The sequence below is a fragment of the Panthera leo genome, chromosome D2, assembly GCF_018350215.1.
Source record: "Panthera leo isolate Ple1 chromosome D2, P.leo_Ple1_pat1.1, whole genome shotgun sequence".
Lineage (NCBI taxonomy): Eukaryota > Metazoa > Chordata > Mammalia > Carnivora > Felidae > Panthera > Panthera leo.
In genome coordinates this window covers 53,994,858-54,014,321 of record NC_056689.1, presented here as the reverse complement: position 1 = coordinate 54,014,321, position 19,464 = coordinate 53,994,858, and the positions used below count along the sequence as shown (strand labels likewise).

The 19,464-nt window shown below is 34.7% G+C and overlaps 1 protein-coding gene across 6 annotated transcripts in view; it reads right to left on the bottom strand.

The window, feature by feature from the left end:
* Positions 1-19,464, bottom strand: part of TBC1D12 (TBC1 domain family member 12) — a 99,890-nt gene that overhangs the window by 11,461 nt on the left and 68,965 nt on the right. For all 6 annotated transcript variants that reach the window (XR_006194396.1, XM_042908009.1, XM_042908012.1 and 3 more), the window contains 6 exons: positions 15,369-15,451; positions 11,969-12,086; positions 10,667-10,773; positions 5,292-5,372; positions 2,323-2,411; positions 1,221-1,292 (listed from right to left, as the gene is read on the bottom strand). Coding sequence is in view for 5 of the 6 variants with exons in the window: in XM_042908009.1 (XP_042763943.1) it covers positions 1,221-1,292; positions 2,323-2,411; positions 5,292-5,372; positions 10,667-10,773; positions 11,969-12,086; positions 15,369-15,451 (550 nt within the window). In the remaining variant the exon portion in view is untranslated. The remainder of the gene's footprint in view (positions 1-1,220; positions 1,293-2,322; positions 2,412-5,291; positions 5,373-10,666; positions 10,774-11,968; positions 12,087-15,368; positions 15,452-19,464) is intronic.

Below are 19,464 nucleotides of genomic sequence, written 5' to 3'. Positions count from 1 at the left end.
CCCTAAGATCAAGACCTGAGCTGAGGATCAAGAATCAGATGCTTAACCAACTGAGTCACCCAGGCACCCCAAACAAGAGAGTTTAGACTCCTCGTCCAAATTTACTTTCTCCATAAGGACTACTTGACAATCTTCTTTAATACAAAACCTGTCCCATTCTCAAACCTAGCACTTTCCCCCTTTATATACCATACTTTTTACTTTTCCTGTAGCACTTATTACCTTTTAATATAACATGATTTATTTGTTTGTTGTTTGTCTCCTCCTCCTAAACCCTAAGTGTCAGAAGGGGAATCTTTATTTTGTTCACTGAGGTATCTAAAGTGCCTAGAACAATGCCTGGCATATAGCAATGAGCACACAAATATTTGTTGAGTGAATGAATAAACAAACGTACAAATGAACATGTAACAAAACAGAGTAAGTTAAGTTGTACCAGACAACAATCCTATTCTCTGAAACTCTCCTATTTTAAGACAGAGGTGAGCAGATGAGGTTTTATGACTTCTAGTTAAACACGGCAAATTGAACACTCACATTTTTCTTTGTTCCCTCCCAAATCCAACTAAAATGACGGTAAAGAAAAAAAATATTAGCCTAGAAGGACAAAGAGAATGGAAAATAATATAAACAGTAAATAAAAATGTCAACAGCATTTTAGAAATTTTAACTAAATGTTAAATTAGTTAAATGCTGAAATGATGAATGCTGAAACTAAAATAACTGCAGAGGAGGAAGCAGAGGAGGAATAAGCAGCAAGCCAATTCAGCCACACATCTGGAAGGCTCAGAAACTGAAGTTATCAGGTCCCTCTGAAATTGGGAGGTAAGGCTAAAACTAGGATTCAACCAGTTTATAAAAGGCCCAAGTCTCCTTCCTCTATCCTGTATGGACAGATGCCTATCCTTCCCTCAACCTGGCATAATAGAAGAGGTTTATCTCTAGAGGCACAGGCACTGGAAGAAGGGGATAAAGCACCATACCAACAGCAGTGGCAATAAATAAAAGTTTACAAATTGAATAATGAAATCCCAGCAGTTCTTCCAGAAATCTGGTGGGCAGTCTCATAAACCCCTGGGAAGATTCCTCTCTAGGTAAGTTGGTAGGCCGAAGAAAAATAAGACATAGAGAATACAGACATTTGGGAACTAGTGCAATGTAAGATACTTTGAGAAGATAAAATGTTTATATTCAAAAACCAGACTGAAACAAATACTTACATAACCAACATCAGGTCTGTAACACGTATATGCCCCTAAGATACTATGTAAGACATCATGATATGGACCACCCTTAAGAGAGAAAAATGAAATGTCAAACTGTACAAATAATAGTCTCTAAGTTAATTCTCAAATAATTAACTTTTTAAAGACTTCCTAAATGACTAGTTTTAGTTAGTATATTGTATCATTATCAGAAACATTCTAAATACACTCTGCCAAGATATTTTCTCTAAAGAATAAAAAATATTTAATCCTGAAAAAACCAAATAAACTCACTTGACAGATACAAGTTATCATTTTAAAGATTGCTAGATTTGGTACAAGATTATGATGAAAACAGATTGTTCCATTTCATACAATATAATTTCAGCAAAAGAAACCCATCAAGCTACAGCAAGTTATGTTTATCAGTAATTTTAATCTTAAAGGTAAAAATTTTTATCTCATTTTATCAATCTATAGATAGAGGAATTCCATGTGTGAAATATACAGTCCACACAAAATGTAATCATTTCTCACAAAGTACGTTTCTCACAAGCAACTCATAAGCCTCTGCACAAAATGATTTTTATAAGCCATTTTTTTTTCCCATTTCAATAGTAATTCTGGAAAACTAAGGTTTGGGCAAAAGTTCTTTACATGTTAACAACTGACTAATAAGCAAAATGTTAAAATTCAAATACCTTACAGAATAAAAAGTAAAACAAAGAAATGCACCTTAATGAATAAAGGTATCATGGGCTATGCTAACGGCAATGCATTCAGTTAGTGGAATAAAATAACAGAAATTCCTTTAGAATTTTCCCACTAGTTTCACACTTTCTATATAAAGGTCTCCATCTTTTATAGTTTGCCTTTAAAAAAATAATAGCTATGCATTTGAGAATTTGTTCTGTTGGATTAAAAAATTTTTTTTAAGTAGTTACAGGGCTGTCTGGGTGGCTCAGTTGGCTAAGTGACTGACTCTTGGTCTTGGCTCAGGTCTTGATTTCAGGGTTGTGAGTTCAAGCCTCATGCTGGGCTCCACACTGGGCATGAAGCCTACTTAAAAAACAAAAAACAAAAAAAAACCTAGTTATAACTGGTTAGAAACACTCACCTTCTGGAAGATGTAAAGGGATGGAAATGTACGGGATATGTCCAACTTAATTAATTCCAGACTGGCCTCCCGATCAGCAACAGATACACCTGCATTTGCAAGGTAGATAAAATTAAAATGATTACTTGACTATATACCCAGTTCAATCTTGTACACACAGAATAATCATATAGCACAGATGTTACTTAAGGAAAGTTAAAAGCTTCATAATCAAGAAATTTAAAGAAATGCCACATAGCTTTTACTAAAACTTAAGGGTTTCTTTTATGAAGAAAATATTTACATACTTATCAGAAAGCTATATGAAGGATTTCTACTTCCGGTTTTTATACAAGGTAAGGACAGACTATCACTCCCACGATAACAACTGGGGAAAAAAACAAGTAAGCTTCAAATATCCCAAGTTTTTTTTTAAAAAGGCATATGAAAACTGTAGACACAGGGAGGATTTAAATTCCAGAAAGAAAAGAGGCTTTCCTACATAGCCATTTTTCTTCCTAGAGGCATATGCCAAGTCTGGGCATGAGCTCAGGACTGAGTTTGCCATACACAAAGGTACTCTGCTTGGGAAAAGAGAAACCTTGGGAAAAGAGAAACCCTTAGACCTCTTCATAACCAAATAACACTGATGTGATACATAGAATCACAAGGGAGAGTGTCTCAGGGGAGGGAGGAGCCTCTAATAAAAACAGACAGTTCTTCCTACCCAGATATTTAAATCCCACAATGAACTAAGTATATCTAAAGCTTCAACCTTGTCCCAACCTAGCTCAGTTGCTGACTGAACTGAAGTAATAACCCAACTCCCTGACAGAAAAGAGCATGCTTCCTCTGCAGGGGAAACATCCACTTCAGTTTCTATATTATTCTTTATTCAGTGATTTACATATAATTAGAAAATTTAAGATATGCAAATAAGCAGAAAAATATGACTTGTAATCAAGGGGAAAGCAGCCAATAAAAGCAGACATGAAGATGACCCAGTAATGGAATGAATAAACAAAAATATTGACTGTTACATGTTCAAGAAAAGAGAGAATAAGATGGGGGGAAATGTATGGGATGGAAAGATGAAGAATTGCCGCAGAGAAATAGAATCTACGAAAAGAATCCGGTAGACATTCTAGAATTACAGAATATAATATCTGAAATTAAAGACTCATTGGACAGATCTAATAGACTGGATATAGGAAAAGAGGGGATTGGTGAAACTGATTATAGGAATAAAAATCATCTAAACTGAGGCACAGAAGGAAAACAATGTTTTTTTAAGTGTACAAGACTTGGGGCTCCTGGGTGGTTCAGTCGGTTGAGCATCCGAGTTCAGCTCAGGTCATGATCTCACAGTTGTGGGTTCAAGCGCCATGTTGGGCTCTGTGCTGACAGCTCACAGCCTGGAGCCTGCTTCAAATTTGTGTCTCCCTTTCTCTCTCTCTCTGCCCCTCCCCGGCTCACACTCTCTCTCAGTCTCTCAAAAATAAATGAACATTAAAAAAAATTTTTTTTTAAGTGTATGAGACTTGTAGGGCACTGTGAAGTGGTCTAACATACACATAATTGGAGTCCAAAAAGGAGAGAAACAATGTGGCAGAAGTAATATTTGAAAAACAATGGCCAAAAAAGTTAAATGGCAACTGTAAATTATAAACGCACAGGAGATGAGAAATCAGTAATTTAAACAGAACACTGTTCCTTACTGGAACAATTCTTCACTTACATGCAATTAATTTCTACGAAAGTGCAACTTTCACCACTTACTCATGACAAAATGTCTCAAAAGTAAATGCTTATAATTTTAATTCTTATATTTTCAATATTTCATAAAAATAAATTCAAAAAGAATTATAAACAGCTAAGGCTATGCCAATATAAAGCCGCTAACATCTTGTCCTTTCTTGCACTTCTAGTTTCCCACAAATAGCTGACATAGCTAATAGGTCTCGAACAATACTTACGTGAACTTTTCTCAAAATCAAGTTTTCTAACCTTCTTTAGTCAATTTTCCCCACCCTTCTTTCATTCCTCTAAAATAGTACTCAAGGAATTTAACAAAGTTGTTTACATACTCACAGGAAACCACTCTGTAATGTATACCATTTCTCTATTCTAAACCATGCTCATTTTTAGAGTTTTACTGGCAAAAGAAAAGTGTTTGCTTTCTATGAAGTAAAACAAATATAGAAAGAAAAGTGACTGGCAGACAAATAGCACCCTATTATTCAAGGAGAAGAGATGGCTGACTAAACTTACCTATATTTAATATACAACGTTAACAGGAAAAAAGTGCTCCTGTTTTCTCCAAAATGACTAGAAAAAAAACTGATGAGAGTGGAAGGAAAGATGAAGTCTGTAAGTTAAATGAACGAAGGCTATGGCACAATAATTATAAATAATGTATTAATTAGGTAGTGAGTGAAAGTGAGTGAGGAGACAGGAAGTCACAAGTGAGGAATGAAGATCATCTATCTTTTTAATTTTTTAATGTTTATTTTTGAGAGATGGAGGGAGGGAGAAACTGAAGCAGGCTCCAGGCTCCAAGCTGTCAGCACAGTGCCTGACGTGGGGCTCAAACCCATGAACAATGATTGCATGACCTGAGCTGAAGTTGGACACCTAACCCACTGAGTCACCTAGGCACCCTGAAGACCATCTATCTTTAAGTTAAGAGTTAGCTTAAAAATACTTCACCCCATTAGTCTTACTGCTGTGAATAAATCCTGAGCTCCAAGGTCCAAAAACCTGGGTTTACATCACAGATTCACTGCTTACAAATTAACTACTTTGAGCCTCAGTTTCCTTTTATACCATTCAGGATAACCACCTACTTAAAGGGCTATTAACATTAAAGAAGATAATGTATGTAAAGCAATTACTACAGTTCCTGACACATGGTAAAAATCACACTGGTATCTTCAGTGACTGGATTTTCACCCAGAAATTTGTATTAAAAAAAAAAAAAAAAATCACACCTTCTGTATCATTCTCTGAACTTGTTTCACTAAAGCTTTTCCATCGTTCTTTTGCTCTCGAGAGAAAGATTTCATAAAGTTCTGGGGGAACACAAAACAAAAATTAATAAATAGTAGGAAAATACATTCATATATTTTAATTTATATTCTTAAAAATAAAGAGAAAAATCTTATTATAGCTTAGGTCTCCCTTACATAGCAGGCATCAAAAGTGTGGCACACTGATGTATCTGATTCTACCAAAACTATTTATTACTACAACTGGAAAGAGAGAAAATAACAATACTGCACAGTCGTCATCCAAATAGCTACAACAGAGAATTTAAGTATGAGGCAGGAAGAAATACTTTTGCTAAAGGAGTATCATCATGGAATAGCAGAAAAATGATTTTTGGAGTCAGTCAGACCTAGATTCAAATACCAGCTCTGTGGTATTTGGGACTTTAAGAAAGTCACTTTGTCACTCTGGAACTTGGCTTTCTTCATCTGTAAATTGGAGAAAGAGAATGCCTACTCATGGTATACTGATGATTAAACAAGATAATTTTTGTAAAGTTCCTGACACCTCGTAGACTGTCAATAAACGTTAGTTCTTGCTTTCCTTCTCTCTTGAAACCGGTTCTCCATTATGATATTACTATCTAAAGCTACCTAAACTTCACATAGTTTGGTCAGAGGGCTTGCATTCAAAAATCTTACTCGTATCTTTTCATTTTAAGTACCAATCACTTTTTGAGACTGCCACTCTATGCTTCCATACACAGGACCTTATCCAACTTCAAGAACAGAAGAAACAAGTTTTTTTTCTCAATTCTCAGATTTTAATTATCTTTACTTTCTGTGCTGATATTCTAAATTACACAAAAACAGAAAATTTCAATGCCAAATGAATAGCAAAAAATATTTCTTACCAAACACCAACATTTATATATTGCCCAAAATACCAAGAACACTTTTTTGTTCCAATTGATCTTTTTAAATAAAAAGTTTGTTTAAAGGCAATACAATGAACAATTAAAAAAAATTTTCTTTAATGTTTATTTTTGAAGGAGAGACAGAGCGTGAGCAGGGGAGGGGCAGAGAGAAAGGGAGACACAGAATCTGAAGCAGGCTCCAGGCTCTGAGCCGTCAGCACAGAGCCCAACATGGGGCTCGAACTCATGAACTGTGAGATCATGACCAGAGCTAAGTCGGACACTCAACCAACTGAGGCACCCTTCAATTAAGAATTTTTTAAAAATTCAAGTAGTATAAAACAGTATAGAATGAAAAATATATTTCCTTCCCTCAGATGTGACTGTGCTTACCAGAACTCTAAAGATGAAAATATGAATGTATTATGTATATACAGATATATCTTCCTGTTAAAAAAAAAGTGTGGCAACATATTACAGCACTGATCTGCATCTTGCTTTATTACATCCGAAGCTGTTCTTCATTAGTAGAATAAAATCTGCTTTAGTTTTTTTTTTTTAAACAACTGCATAGTATTCCAATGTATATACCATAAAAAGTATTCTTACATTGCCAAGAATCAGATCATTATAAAAAACTGACTACATATGGGGTGCCTGGGTGGCTCAGTCGGTTGGGCGTCCGACTTCGGCTCAGGTCATGATCTCATGGTTTGTGAGTTCGAGCCCCACGTCAGGCTCTGTGCTGACAGCTCAGAGCCTGGAGCCTGTTTCGGATTCTGTCTCCCCCTCTCTGTGCCCCTCCCCTGCTCCTGCTCTGTCTCTGTCTCTCTCAAAAAATAAATAAACATTAAAAATTAAAAAAAAAAAAAAAACTGACTACATACATTTCAAATAGACTCTTACTATTTTGATCTCTTCTCCTTTCTGTTTATTTTTCATTACTACTAATGGCTTAGAAAAAAATTAAAAAAAAAAAAAAAAAAGTCAAGTGCCAAAAAAAAAAAAAGTCAGGTGCCTGGGTGACTCAATCAGTTGAGCGTCTGACTCGACTTCAGTTCAGGACATGATTTCACAGTTCTTGAGTTCGAGCCCCACACCAGGCTCTCCATTTACGGTGCAGAGCCTACTTGGGATTCTCCTTCTCTCCCTTTGTCTCTGCCCCTCATGCACCCTTTCTCTCTCTCCCCACCTCGAAAATAATTAAATAAACCTAAAATATAATAAAACTTAAAAAGTTTTTAAAATTTAAAAAGTCTAAATTTCTAAAAGTCTAAATTTGAGTCCATCAATAATTTGGTTAAAGAGGTAGACATAATTTTTTAATTATATATACAATTTTTTTTGCAGTTATCAGGTACCAAACTGAAGTCCACAATTTCTGGTTTCAAGCTGATTCCAAGCCAGGTCCAGTTTCACTATTCTACTTAAACTTTAAAACTACCTTGGAAGAAAAAAGGCTCACCAAATAAATCATCACCTTAGGAAGCCACAAAACTGATCCAATAAGAAAAATGTGGTAATGCATTTCAAAACATCAAAGGACATCTCTACAGGGAAGACTTAGAGTGCTTATCTATAAGAAGACGACCTGTATGTCAGTTCAATTCCATGCCTGACTCCACAGGTCTTATTTATGTTACTCTGAATCTACAAATGTAGAACCTGAAGCAGACTTACAGTTGTATATTGGACTTGAATAGAGAATACTTTGAGATCAGTGTATGTTTAATTTTCTCATTTTCTGGCAATGATAATACTGTCTGCATATACTCTCAGCAAATTCACTTTCACTGTAATTTTATATTCATATTTTTCATTATCACAAATAATTGTTAGAACAATCCTTTGAGATAGTTAATAATCTTACCTCCATTTACAGATGAAGAAAACTAATTCTCTTAGATGTTAAATAATTTGCCCAAGGTCACAAACCTAATATATAGTGGAACCAAGATTTGAACCACATCTGACTGACTTTAGAGCCTTTATTCTTACTTACTATTCTCCAGGGGTTATAAATTTCATGATCAAAACAAATGCAACAGGTAAAAACTTAAACTATTAGAGCCATTAAAAGTAAACAAAGTTATCAAAAGTAAATTTACTTCAACTGAAATTTAGCTTCCTTCCTACCACTAAAGAAAAAGAATGATTACCTATTCTATTCCTGAATATATAATTATTTAGTAGAGAAAATCTAAAATTACTGTGAAAGTAAATAGCCTAGTTATGTTATTAACTATATTTTGAGCTTAAAAAAGAACTTTTTGATTACAGTATCACAAAAGTTTAATACCACCTAGCCAATATTTTAATGTAGAAGCTATCAGATACTTAACATTCTAAAGCCAAAGTTCTCAACAAAACTGAAAACCAAATTTCAAATAGCCACCAATACTTTATCACCTCAACTGTATACAAAACCGAGTCTTAAGACTTTAAACAATTATAATATGTCCAACAATCCTTAATATCAAGGATTTTAATTATCTAACTGAAAGTTCTGACAATAATGTAAAATTATTTCCTTTTAATCTGTTTCAAGCACAGAGAGCAAAACAAACCTTTGTTTTATTTGGGGGGAACAGTTAGGTCAGGTAGACTCTAACCTTTTCTAAGCTAAATTAAAAAAATATTTATTGATTGATTGTTAATGTAAACTCTATCCCCAACGTGGGGCTTGAACTCATGACCCCAAGATCAAGAGTTGCATGCTCTACTGCCTAAGCCAGCAGGTACCCCACTTAATTCTTTCTTTAAATTCTATTTTTAAATTAAAAAAAAAAAAGGTCTGGTTAAAATAACATCTTCATTATGGGATATTTGTGAAAACCAATGCTAAAAATCATTCACAATCATGCCACTCAAAGTTGGCATCACTATGAAGACTAAAGATAAATATTTAGATTTTTGTTATTAATCTGTCCAGTTATATATACAACACTGATTTGCTACAATGGGCATCATTGTAGAAAAGCTTTTGCACTCAATCCTGATAATGTTCTTATTGTTTAGAACTAGAATAAATAGGTCAAAGGTTATTTTTTGAGGCTTTTAATAAATGTTTCTATAGTATTATCAGTCATCCCCTATGTCGGTAATTCTCATTCATTTTAATCACTTTTGAGAGGTAAGAAACAGTACCTTGATTGCTCTTTTAACATACATGTCATTGATTTGGCTATCACTAAGAAAATGATTAAGTAAGTCACAGTACAACCAAACTGTGGACTACAGTGCAGCTACAGTATGTATAAGGTACACTTATATATAGTGCTCAAGACAGATTAAAGTGTGAAAAAAATAAGCCACAGAATAAGCTGATGGCATAAATTCCTTTTTGTGGGAATAAAAAGAAAAGAAAAAGAGAAGCTTTAAAAATTATCATATTTCGGGGCGCCTGGGTGGCTCAGTCGGTTAAGCGTCTGACTTCGGCTCAGGTCATGATCTCATGGTTTGTGAGTTCGAGTCCCGCGTTGGGCTCTGTGCTGACAGCTTGGAGCCTGGAGCCTGCTTCGGATTATGTGACTCCTCTCTCTGCCCCTCCCCAACTTGTGCTCTGTCTATGTCTTTCAAAAAATAAATAAATGTAAAAAAAAATTTAAAAAAATTGTATGTTGAGGCACACTTTTTTTACGAGCACAGAAAAAAGATCTGGTAGGATCAAAAGCAGGAGTTTGGGTAGAAGAGAGGGAAGAAGCATACAGTTTGTACCTTACTATTGCTTGACTTAAAAAAAATTGATATATAAAAATTTTAAAGTAACAGTAACAATATATTATTTCCGTTATTATACCAGAGCCCCCAAGTCTTTCTATGGTGCCACTGTCCACGTTATCACTCAGACCTATTTAGTACCTTTTATTATTAACTATTTAACATTTTCCTCTATTTGATATTATCCTAATTTTATATTTTTTGCTGCATCGAAACCACTTTACCTTTTACTTCTATCCTTTAAGGTTTTAAGAAACATAAGAAAATAAAACAGTTCCTTGCGAGTCTTATTTTGTTTTTTAAATTTGGAAATTTTCAAATAAAAAAATCCAAAAGGACTGGTTTGGGTAGAGATGTAGGAAAAGAAATTTCTAGGCTTCTATCAATATATATATATATTTTTTAACAAAGGGAAACCTTTCCACAATTACACTATTTTTCTTTGTATATACTTCTATATCCACCACTACCTAGAATCCTAGAAGTTACCTGCAGTGAAAATATCTGGATGTCAAAAATATTACTGATGGTTGTAAACTAAAGGAAAACCCACAAACCTTATTTATATAATAACTTACTCATTAAATCATACCAGGTTTTGGAGAGAGTGGGAATGAAACATGCTCTAAAATGACATTATATATGGTAATGCCTTTTTAAATGGCCAATCTACTAATCTGTTTTATAATTCTGGAGATGGCTGTTTTCATGTGTGGGAGTAACTGAATATAGAATACAAACCAGGAGTGATATTTAGTTCATTTCCTACAGCTAGACTCCAAACTTTCCCACGAACACTAGGGGGCAATCCCTGCCACCACAATTCTCGAACTCTTCTTGTACTACGCCTAGAATTAAAGGGGGAGAAAAAAGGACACAGTTACTTTTTATACCAAAAACACTAGTTGCATGATGGTTTAGCTAGTCTATGGCCAAGTGACTGAATGATTTTTAAGAACATAGTTAAGCATGTGATGCATTCTTTCCGTGAGGTTCATGCTTGTAGGCAACAGAAGTCTAAAAAATATATGGTACCCTACAGAAGGACAATAGTAATTTAAAGGGAGCTGCCTTCTACAGCTGCCACTTATAGGGTACAATGAGAGAATCAGAAATAGGTGGACAGTCATGAAAAACAGGATAAAGGAACATAAAAATCTTCTGTCAACTCAGTACCAAAAAAAAAAATCACAAGGTATTTATTATGGGTAAGGCCCTTGTCTTTGAGAGGCAGTGTGTCTGCTGAAAGAGAGTGGGCTTTAGAGTCAGATGGACGGGAGTTCAAATCTGGTTTAACTATTCATTAATTGTATAACCTTGGGCAAATCACTTAACCTAACCTTGAGCTTCTCTATAAGATAAATGGGAGTAAAGGTTGTAAGAATCAAATGTGATTACTTATGTAAAGAGCCTAATTTGATACCTGTCACAATGTATCAATATTCAACAAATTCCCAATGCGTATCCTACACTGCAGAACACATCTCCTACCCTCCAGTCTAGAGGGAATATAAGGCATATACAAAAATATTATCGGAAAATAAAAGGCAAAGTAAAGCAAGAAGTATATTAGCCTCAAAGTATAATGGGACATTAGAAAAAGGAAAGATCATATATAGCGTATTTATGATTATGAGAGAGGTATATTAAAAATCACTTTAATATTTAACATTTAACAAATGCATCTTACAATGAATTACAGATTTAGTATTTTCTTTGCAAAACCTGCTATTACATCAATAATGCACCTTGCAGCAGATATGTTAGAATTAAGAAAATATGGTAACTGAGGAAATTAAATTTTCATGGATCAACTAGCATTTCAGATGAATATCCTCAAAGGAAAGGTAAGATTCTGACAGGCATAGAAAGGGTGGTCAGTAAGGGAAGTAGGTATTAAGAGATTGAGGGATGTATAAAATTTATACATAGGTATAATTTAGCCAAAGCATAAGACACATGTTGGAAATACTAAAAATAGAGAACTAGAAACATGAGATCTTTGGAGACAGACTTGAATTGAGGAAAAGTCTGCTTACTTACATTACTTCCCAATTGGGCAGTATTTCATTGATCCAAATTACCATTGCACTTGCGATATTTTCTTCCTGTTTAAATCGTTCTTTCATTATTTTTTTCCTTTTATGGGCTTCTTTAATTTCTGTTTTAAACAAGTAAAAATTATTTCAATACAAAAAAGCTAGATCATGATGCCCTTTTCCTTCTACCTAAGTCTAAAATATAAGCTTTCTCATAAAGAATATTCTGATAACAAGAAGGAAAGAAAGGAGGGAAGGAAGAAGGGGAAAGAGGGAATAAACGAAGCAGGGGAAAAATAGAAAATAAACTTGATTAATGTAATTTTAAAGTAACACCTCCTATTCTAAGTTTGTTTCTTTTTTAGCTTATTGTTTTCATTTTTAGTAATCTCTGTACCCAATGTGGGCCTCAAACTCACAACCCCAAGATCAAGTCACATGCTCTTCTGACTGAGCCACCCAGGTGCCCCTACATCTCCTCTTCTAAAAAAGTAAATGGAACTCAGGGCGCCTGGGTGGCTCAGTCGGTTGGGCATCCGACTTCGGCTCAGGTCATGATCTCACTGTTTGTGAGTTTGAGCCCCGCGTTGGGCTCTGTGCTGGGAGCCTGGAGCCTGGAGCCTGCCTCAAATTCTGTGTCTCCTTCTCTCTGTCCCCTCCCCTACTTGTGCTCTGTCTCTGTCTCTCAAAAATAAATAAATGCAAAAAAAATTTTTTTTTAGGTAAACAGAACAAAGGGCCAGAAAAATAGATTACTATGTCACATATTCTATTTATACTTAATAAACAAACCAAAATTTGTCATGAATTAACTATGTAAAACCTAAACAACTGTGAGCAATTAACCAATACCCTTTTTTTCATATAAGGAAGGGATTTATGAATTTCCTTAGATAAAAGCACATGACATTAAAAAATAATTCTGCCAGTGACATTATTACACTTAACCCTGTCTAGCATGATGTCTTGCTTTACTAATTAGATTGAAATTAAAAAACCCTAATATATACACATATACAACACCCCTCTGAAAGTCAGAAGTCATAATTCTGAAACAAGAGATGCCTGAAAAAAAGAAGTGATCAATATATACATAATTATATATATAACACACAATTATTTGTATTTGTTGTAATTATATATATTGTTATAATATACATAACAAAAATCAGAAATCACAATTCTGAAACAAGAGATGCCTCAAAAAAAGAAGTGGTACACAAAATATATAAGATAATTATGTAGGGGAACCTGGGTGACTCAGTTGAGCCTCCGACTTTGGCTCAGGTCATGATCTCGCAGTTTGTAGGTTCAGGCCCCCCATGAGGCTCTGTGCTGACAGCTTAGAACCTGGACCCTGCTTGGGATTCTGTGTCTCCCTCTCACTCTGCCCCTCCCCTGCTCACACACTATCTCTCAAAAATAAAAAAACATTTAAAAAAATTATAAATTATGTATATACTTTACTATGTTATATATTATGTTACAATTATAATTTTATAAAATTATATATAACATGTCATATTAATATATAATGTATGTTTTAGCATATTATATATACTATATTAATATATGAGCATATTAATATAATATATAATTATATATGATGTTTTGTATATTTATTTGTTTATAGTTATATATAATTTTAGAACCAGTTGGAACTTCAGAGATCAGCTAGCCAAAATGTTTACTAATTGTGTTTCACAAAATGCCTCAGAAATCATCTTAAGGGGCAAGTGGGAGGCCAAGTAACCAGCTCTACTTTCTTTACCTTGTCATATGCATTCATATTCTATATAACTTTTCTTTGGAGAGAGTTTCACTGCTTTTAAAACAAAAGTGTGGACAGAACACTTGAAAGCCTAATCCAGTCAACCTGAATCCCGCACTTCACAGATTTGAGGAAACTAACATTAGGTTTATTTACCATCATATCCAAGTAGTATCAAATAGGATTAAAGCTGTTACCCTCTGATTTCCCAATTTAATGTTATTTCTATCATATCACATTGTAGGATTGTGTATTTATCAATAACTCTCTTAAATATTAATCAACTAGTGAGGTCAAAGTTCAGAGTCAATTAAAATGTGTTGGGTATGTTGGGAATATTTCAAATAAAATAAATTTATCCAATGTATAAATGATTAGGGCTTTTACAAAGATATAACTGCCTTATAGGTTTCTTATAACATTAAAAAATTAACCTCATTTCCAAAATAGTGCCATCAAATAGAACTGTATCCTATTACAGTATATTATAGTATTCCATTAACTTAAGGTCAAAGAAAAAAATCAGCTGCTAAAAGGCACATATCTAAAAATACTTATGGCTGTATAATATCTTTTCTAAAAATGTACCCTGAACTAACAGTGCTTAGCAAATAAATACTGTTAAATTATCCTTATGTTCTACTTTTTGGCTGGAGGAGAGAATGAATAAATAAAGGTGTGAATTTATTTTTAATTTTTTTAAACATTTTTATTTATTTTTGAGAGACAGAGACAGAGCACGAGCGGGGAAGGGCAGAGAGAGAGGGAGACACAGAATCTGAAGCAGGCTCCAAGCTCCGAGCTGTCAGCACAGAGCCTGAGGCAGGACTCCAACCCACAAACTGTGAGATCATGCCCGGAGCTTAAGTCGGAAGCTCAACCGAATGAGCCACCCGCGTGCCCCTAAAGGTGTGAATTTATACACCACAGTATACATTCATGTGCCTGTCCAAATGACACAACTGGGATTCTAGAAAGACTACATTAAGTCACAAAAGCAAATTCTAATTTCAAATCATATTCTCAAAGTCATACAGGAAGGTGTTACAAATTATTAAAATTATAAAATACCAAAAGCTTAAAAACTATAAAAGAAGTGAATTTCATGAAATAAATTCATATCGTTGCCATTCATAAGTTAAAATAATCGTTGTCCAAGAACCCTCATAGATAGTCTGCTGCCTTTCTCCTCAGTTAAAGTACTGGCAGAAAAGTAAGACATTTTTGAGAACAGATTTAGTTAAAAAAATAAGAAAACAGCATTATCTTAAAGATGAATTTGGGGGCGCCTGGGTGGTTCAGTTGGTTAAGCGTCCGACTTCAGCTCAGGTCACGATCTCGCGGTCCATGAGTTCGAGCCCCGTGTCGGGCTCTGTGCTGACTGCTCAGAGCCTGGAGCCTGTTTCAGATTCTGTGTCTCCCTCTCTCTCTGACCCTCCCCCGTTCATGCTCTGTCTCTCTCTGTCTCAAAAATAAACGTTAAAAAAAAAAATTAAAAAAAAAAATAAAATAAAATAAAAAAAAGATGAATTTGATCAATCCCATCATCCACCTTCCTGTTGAAATTAACCAACAGGTTAGCTTCCTACTGACATCAGTAAATTAAATACACCGATTGGAGTTAAATTTATACCTCGTTTTTTAGCCTCAGCCACCATTTCATCATATTCTTGTCGGTGACGTAAAGCTTCTTCCACAGATTTGGCAGGAAGATTTCTGGAAAAAAAAGGTTTTAAGTCAATTTTAAAAGATTAACTTTTAAATGTATTAACTTCTTCCTTTTTATAGCCAAATACAAAGAATTTCTAACTTAACCTTTTCATTTCATACCTTAAAGAAGTAAAAGGTTGAAAACACCTCTGCATTTTAGAAAAGCATCAGAATCCAAATTGCTAATATTTGTTATATAAATGTTTTTTTATGTTCTATGTATACATGTTTATAATTATTTAAATATGTCAGATTTCAGACAATATTTCTAAGTTAAGTGATTAAGCTCACTTACCAGGGTTTTTTTTAGTCAATTTTTTGAGGTATAATTTTCATACAATAAAATGACTGAATATATTTTCAAGAACACAGTTTGGCGAGTTTTAACAAATGTATATAGGAGCACCTGGGTGGCTCAGTCAACAAGCATCCTACTCTTGGTTTCAGCTCAGGTCATGATCTCATGGTTCATGGGTTTGAGCCCTGCATCAGGCTCTGTGCTGACAGTACAGAGCCTGCTTGGGATTCTCTCTCTCCCTCTCTCTCTGTGCTGCTCCCCTGCTCATGTTCTCTCTCTCTCTCTCAAAATAAATAAAAACTTAAAAAAAAAAAAAAACAAACCCAAATGTATATATACCTGTGCAACCAACATATCAATCAAGATACAAAACAGTCCCATCATTCTACAAAGTTTCCTTATGTCCCCTTTGCACTCAACACTTACCCACCTTAGGCAATCATATCTCTATTCCTATCTCTGTACATTAGCTGGTTGCCTTTTAAATAATTTCATATAGATTCTTTTGTTCTGGCTTCTTTTACTGAGCATACTTTTGAAACTCATCCATGTTATTCTGCATACTAGTAATGTATTCCTTTTAACTGGTCAGTAGTGTTCTATTTATCCATGTGGATAAGCATTTAGATTATTTCCAGTTGAGGGCCTATGGATAAAGCTACTATAAATATTCACTTCAAGTCTTTGTATGGGTATCTGCTTTCATTTCTCTTGGGTAAATACCTAGTAATGGAATTCTTGGGTCATATGGTAAGTGCAGGTATACTTTTATAACAAATTGGTTTCTACTTCAGAGTTTTAGGATAACATTGTAACTACAAATTTGATAATCACTTAATCACTTGCATATACTATATTTTGGCTTTAAAATTAATGGCTTCACCTACTTCACAGAGTAGGTGACTTACATACATGACTAAGCAAAAGAAATACATTTAAATATTACCAAATATCCTAATATATCATAATAATGTCCAATTTGAGGAGTCAGGTTTTTAAAATGTTTTTTTAATTATTCATTCATTTATTTTATTTAAAAATGTTTTTTAAGAAGGCTCCATGCCCAATGTGGGGCTTGAACTCACAACCCTGAGGTTGAAGAGTTGCATGCTCTATGACTAAGCTAGTCAGATGTCCCTCAATTTTTTAAATTTTTTTTTAAGTTTATTTATTTGCAGAGAGACAGAGACAGCACAGTTGGGGGGGGGGGTGTTGCAGAAAGAGAAGGGGACAGAGGATCCAAAGTGGGCTCCATGCTGACAGCAGAGAGCCCAATGCAGGGCTTAAACTCATAAACCGTGAGATCATGACCTGAGCTGAAGTCAGATGCTTAACCAACTGAGCCACCCAGGCACTCTTTGAATTATTTTCAATAGGCTAGGGTGGGGAAAGATATGTGACAAACTTTCAAATTAAACGTTTTGCCTCTTCCTCTCTTGTCAAGATAGATTCCTCCAGTAGTTGTAACAGAGAGGAATATGGTTAAGACTTCTTCAGGCCATAATGGAATAAGAGGGACCAGGGTTATTCTCTTGCCTTAATTAGAACAATGAAGAGAATATGCTAAGCAATAGTTTTTAGACGTTGGACAATAAGCAGCACAAGACGGTGATCCTTATGAGAAAAACTCTGCAAATGCCTAAGCATACGGCGTGGGACTTTCAGGTCTCAGTGCTGGAAGGAAGTACCCAAAATCCATTAGTCTTGCTGAGTTGAGGAAACAGAGTTTGGAAGCAAGGAGTATGAATTTTCCAGGAAGGGAGCTACAGAGGAGTCCTCTCAAATTTCTGGCTGAGTACTATTTATGCAGGTGTGTGATTAAACTATGGTATCCAAGGTAAGAAATACTAGAAAGGAATAGGTAGAACATCCTCAAAGATTACAATGAGCCAGACAGAGTGGAAAGTCGTCCTAACAGATAGGGTATCAAGTGGAATCATTAGGGTATTGGTTCAGTAGTAAGGATACTAGCCCTAAACTAAAGGCTGTTCTGGAACCACTCTAATAATGATTAGATTAAAAGGGACAAACCAACTCCAAGGAACTTGGTACCAGACTAAAGTCAAAAAATATTTAAAGGAATACAAAAAGTCCAGCGTCCAACTATGTAAAGTCACAAAATCTAGTATCCAATAAAAATTACCTGGAAGCAAAGAAGCAGGAAAATACAATTTATACTGAAGAAAATAATCAATAGATATAGTGCAGAAGTGTTAGACAAGATTATACCTCAAGGATGATAAAACTGCTGTAATAAATATACTCAAGGAGGTAGAGGGAGAACACAATAAGAAAAGCTCAAGATCCAAATCAAAGTTCTACAGATGAAAAGTACAATTTTTTAAAAATGTTTATTTATTTTGAGAGAGAGACAGCATGCACATGCATATGTGCACAAGCAGGGGAGGGGCAGGGAGAGAGGGAGAGGGAAAGAATCCCAAGCAGGCTTCTGCTGACGTGGGGCTTGACCCCATGAACCATGAGATCATGACCTGTGCCAAAATCAAGAGTCAGATGCTTCAACTAAGCCACCCAGGTGCCCCAAAAAGTACAATTTCTAAACTGAAAAACACAAAAGGTGGGACTGACAGGAGATTACAAATTGCAGGGGGAAAAAATGTGAGCTTTAAAATAGAATAGAAAGCTATACAAAATGAAATACAAAGAGAAAAAAATACCCCTTGTCAATCCCCTCAAAATAGCCTGAGTTGTGGGATATGAATATCAAGAAACATAATACATGTTTAATTGACTCAGAAAAAAGGGGAGAGAAGGCAGACAAGAAATAGTTGAAAAATAAAGGCTACAATTTTCCCAAAGTTGATACAAAATTACAAATGCAGACACGTTAGTTTCAATGAACCTCAAAGAGAAGGAATATGAGGAAAACCACACCAAAGCATATCATCAAATTCATGAAAAGCAGAGATAAAGAAAAATCTTAATAGCTTTCAGAAAATAAAAGAATTCAGACAGCAGACCAGTACTACAAAAAGTGTTAAAAGAACACGCAGTAGAAGGAAATAATACCAGATGGAAATCTAGTTACATAACTTCTTAGAAAATAAAAGAAGGTTTAAAGAAAAAAATAATAAAAATGTATGTAGGGTGTGATTGTTAGTTTTGTGTATCAAACTTTCTCTCCCTCTCTCTCTCTCTGCCTGCTTGCCTGTCTTTGAGCTGGGATATAAGTCTTCTCCTGACTTGGGACTTGAACTGGAAATTACATTATCAGCTTTCCTATTTCTCAGCCTTAGGACTTGAACTGGAACTGGAACATCAGCTCTCCTGGGTCCAGAGCTTGCTGACTACAGATCTTCAGACTTCTCAGTCTCTAAATTCATGACAGCCACTTCCTTCTAATAAATCTCCTTATATACAAATAGGATATATAAAAATAAGAACCTTAATACATGGGGTTTCCACTTCTCTGGAGAACCCTAATACATGGGGTTTATAACATGTACAGTGGAAGTAATAGTACTGTAATGTTCTTATATATGTGAGATAGTATAATATTACTTGAAGGTAGTCCATGAAGAGTTAAGATATATAAACTATAGAGAACTACTAATATTAAAAATATAGGCAATTCATCAATAATAGATGAAATTAAAGGTCAACAGAATATTTTATCCAAAAAAGGCCAAAAAAAAAAAAAATAGAACCTTGATTGCCATCCTATAATAAAAGACAAATTTCTCCACTTCCTTAGCATCTA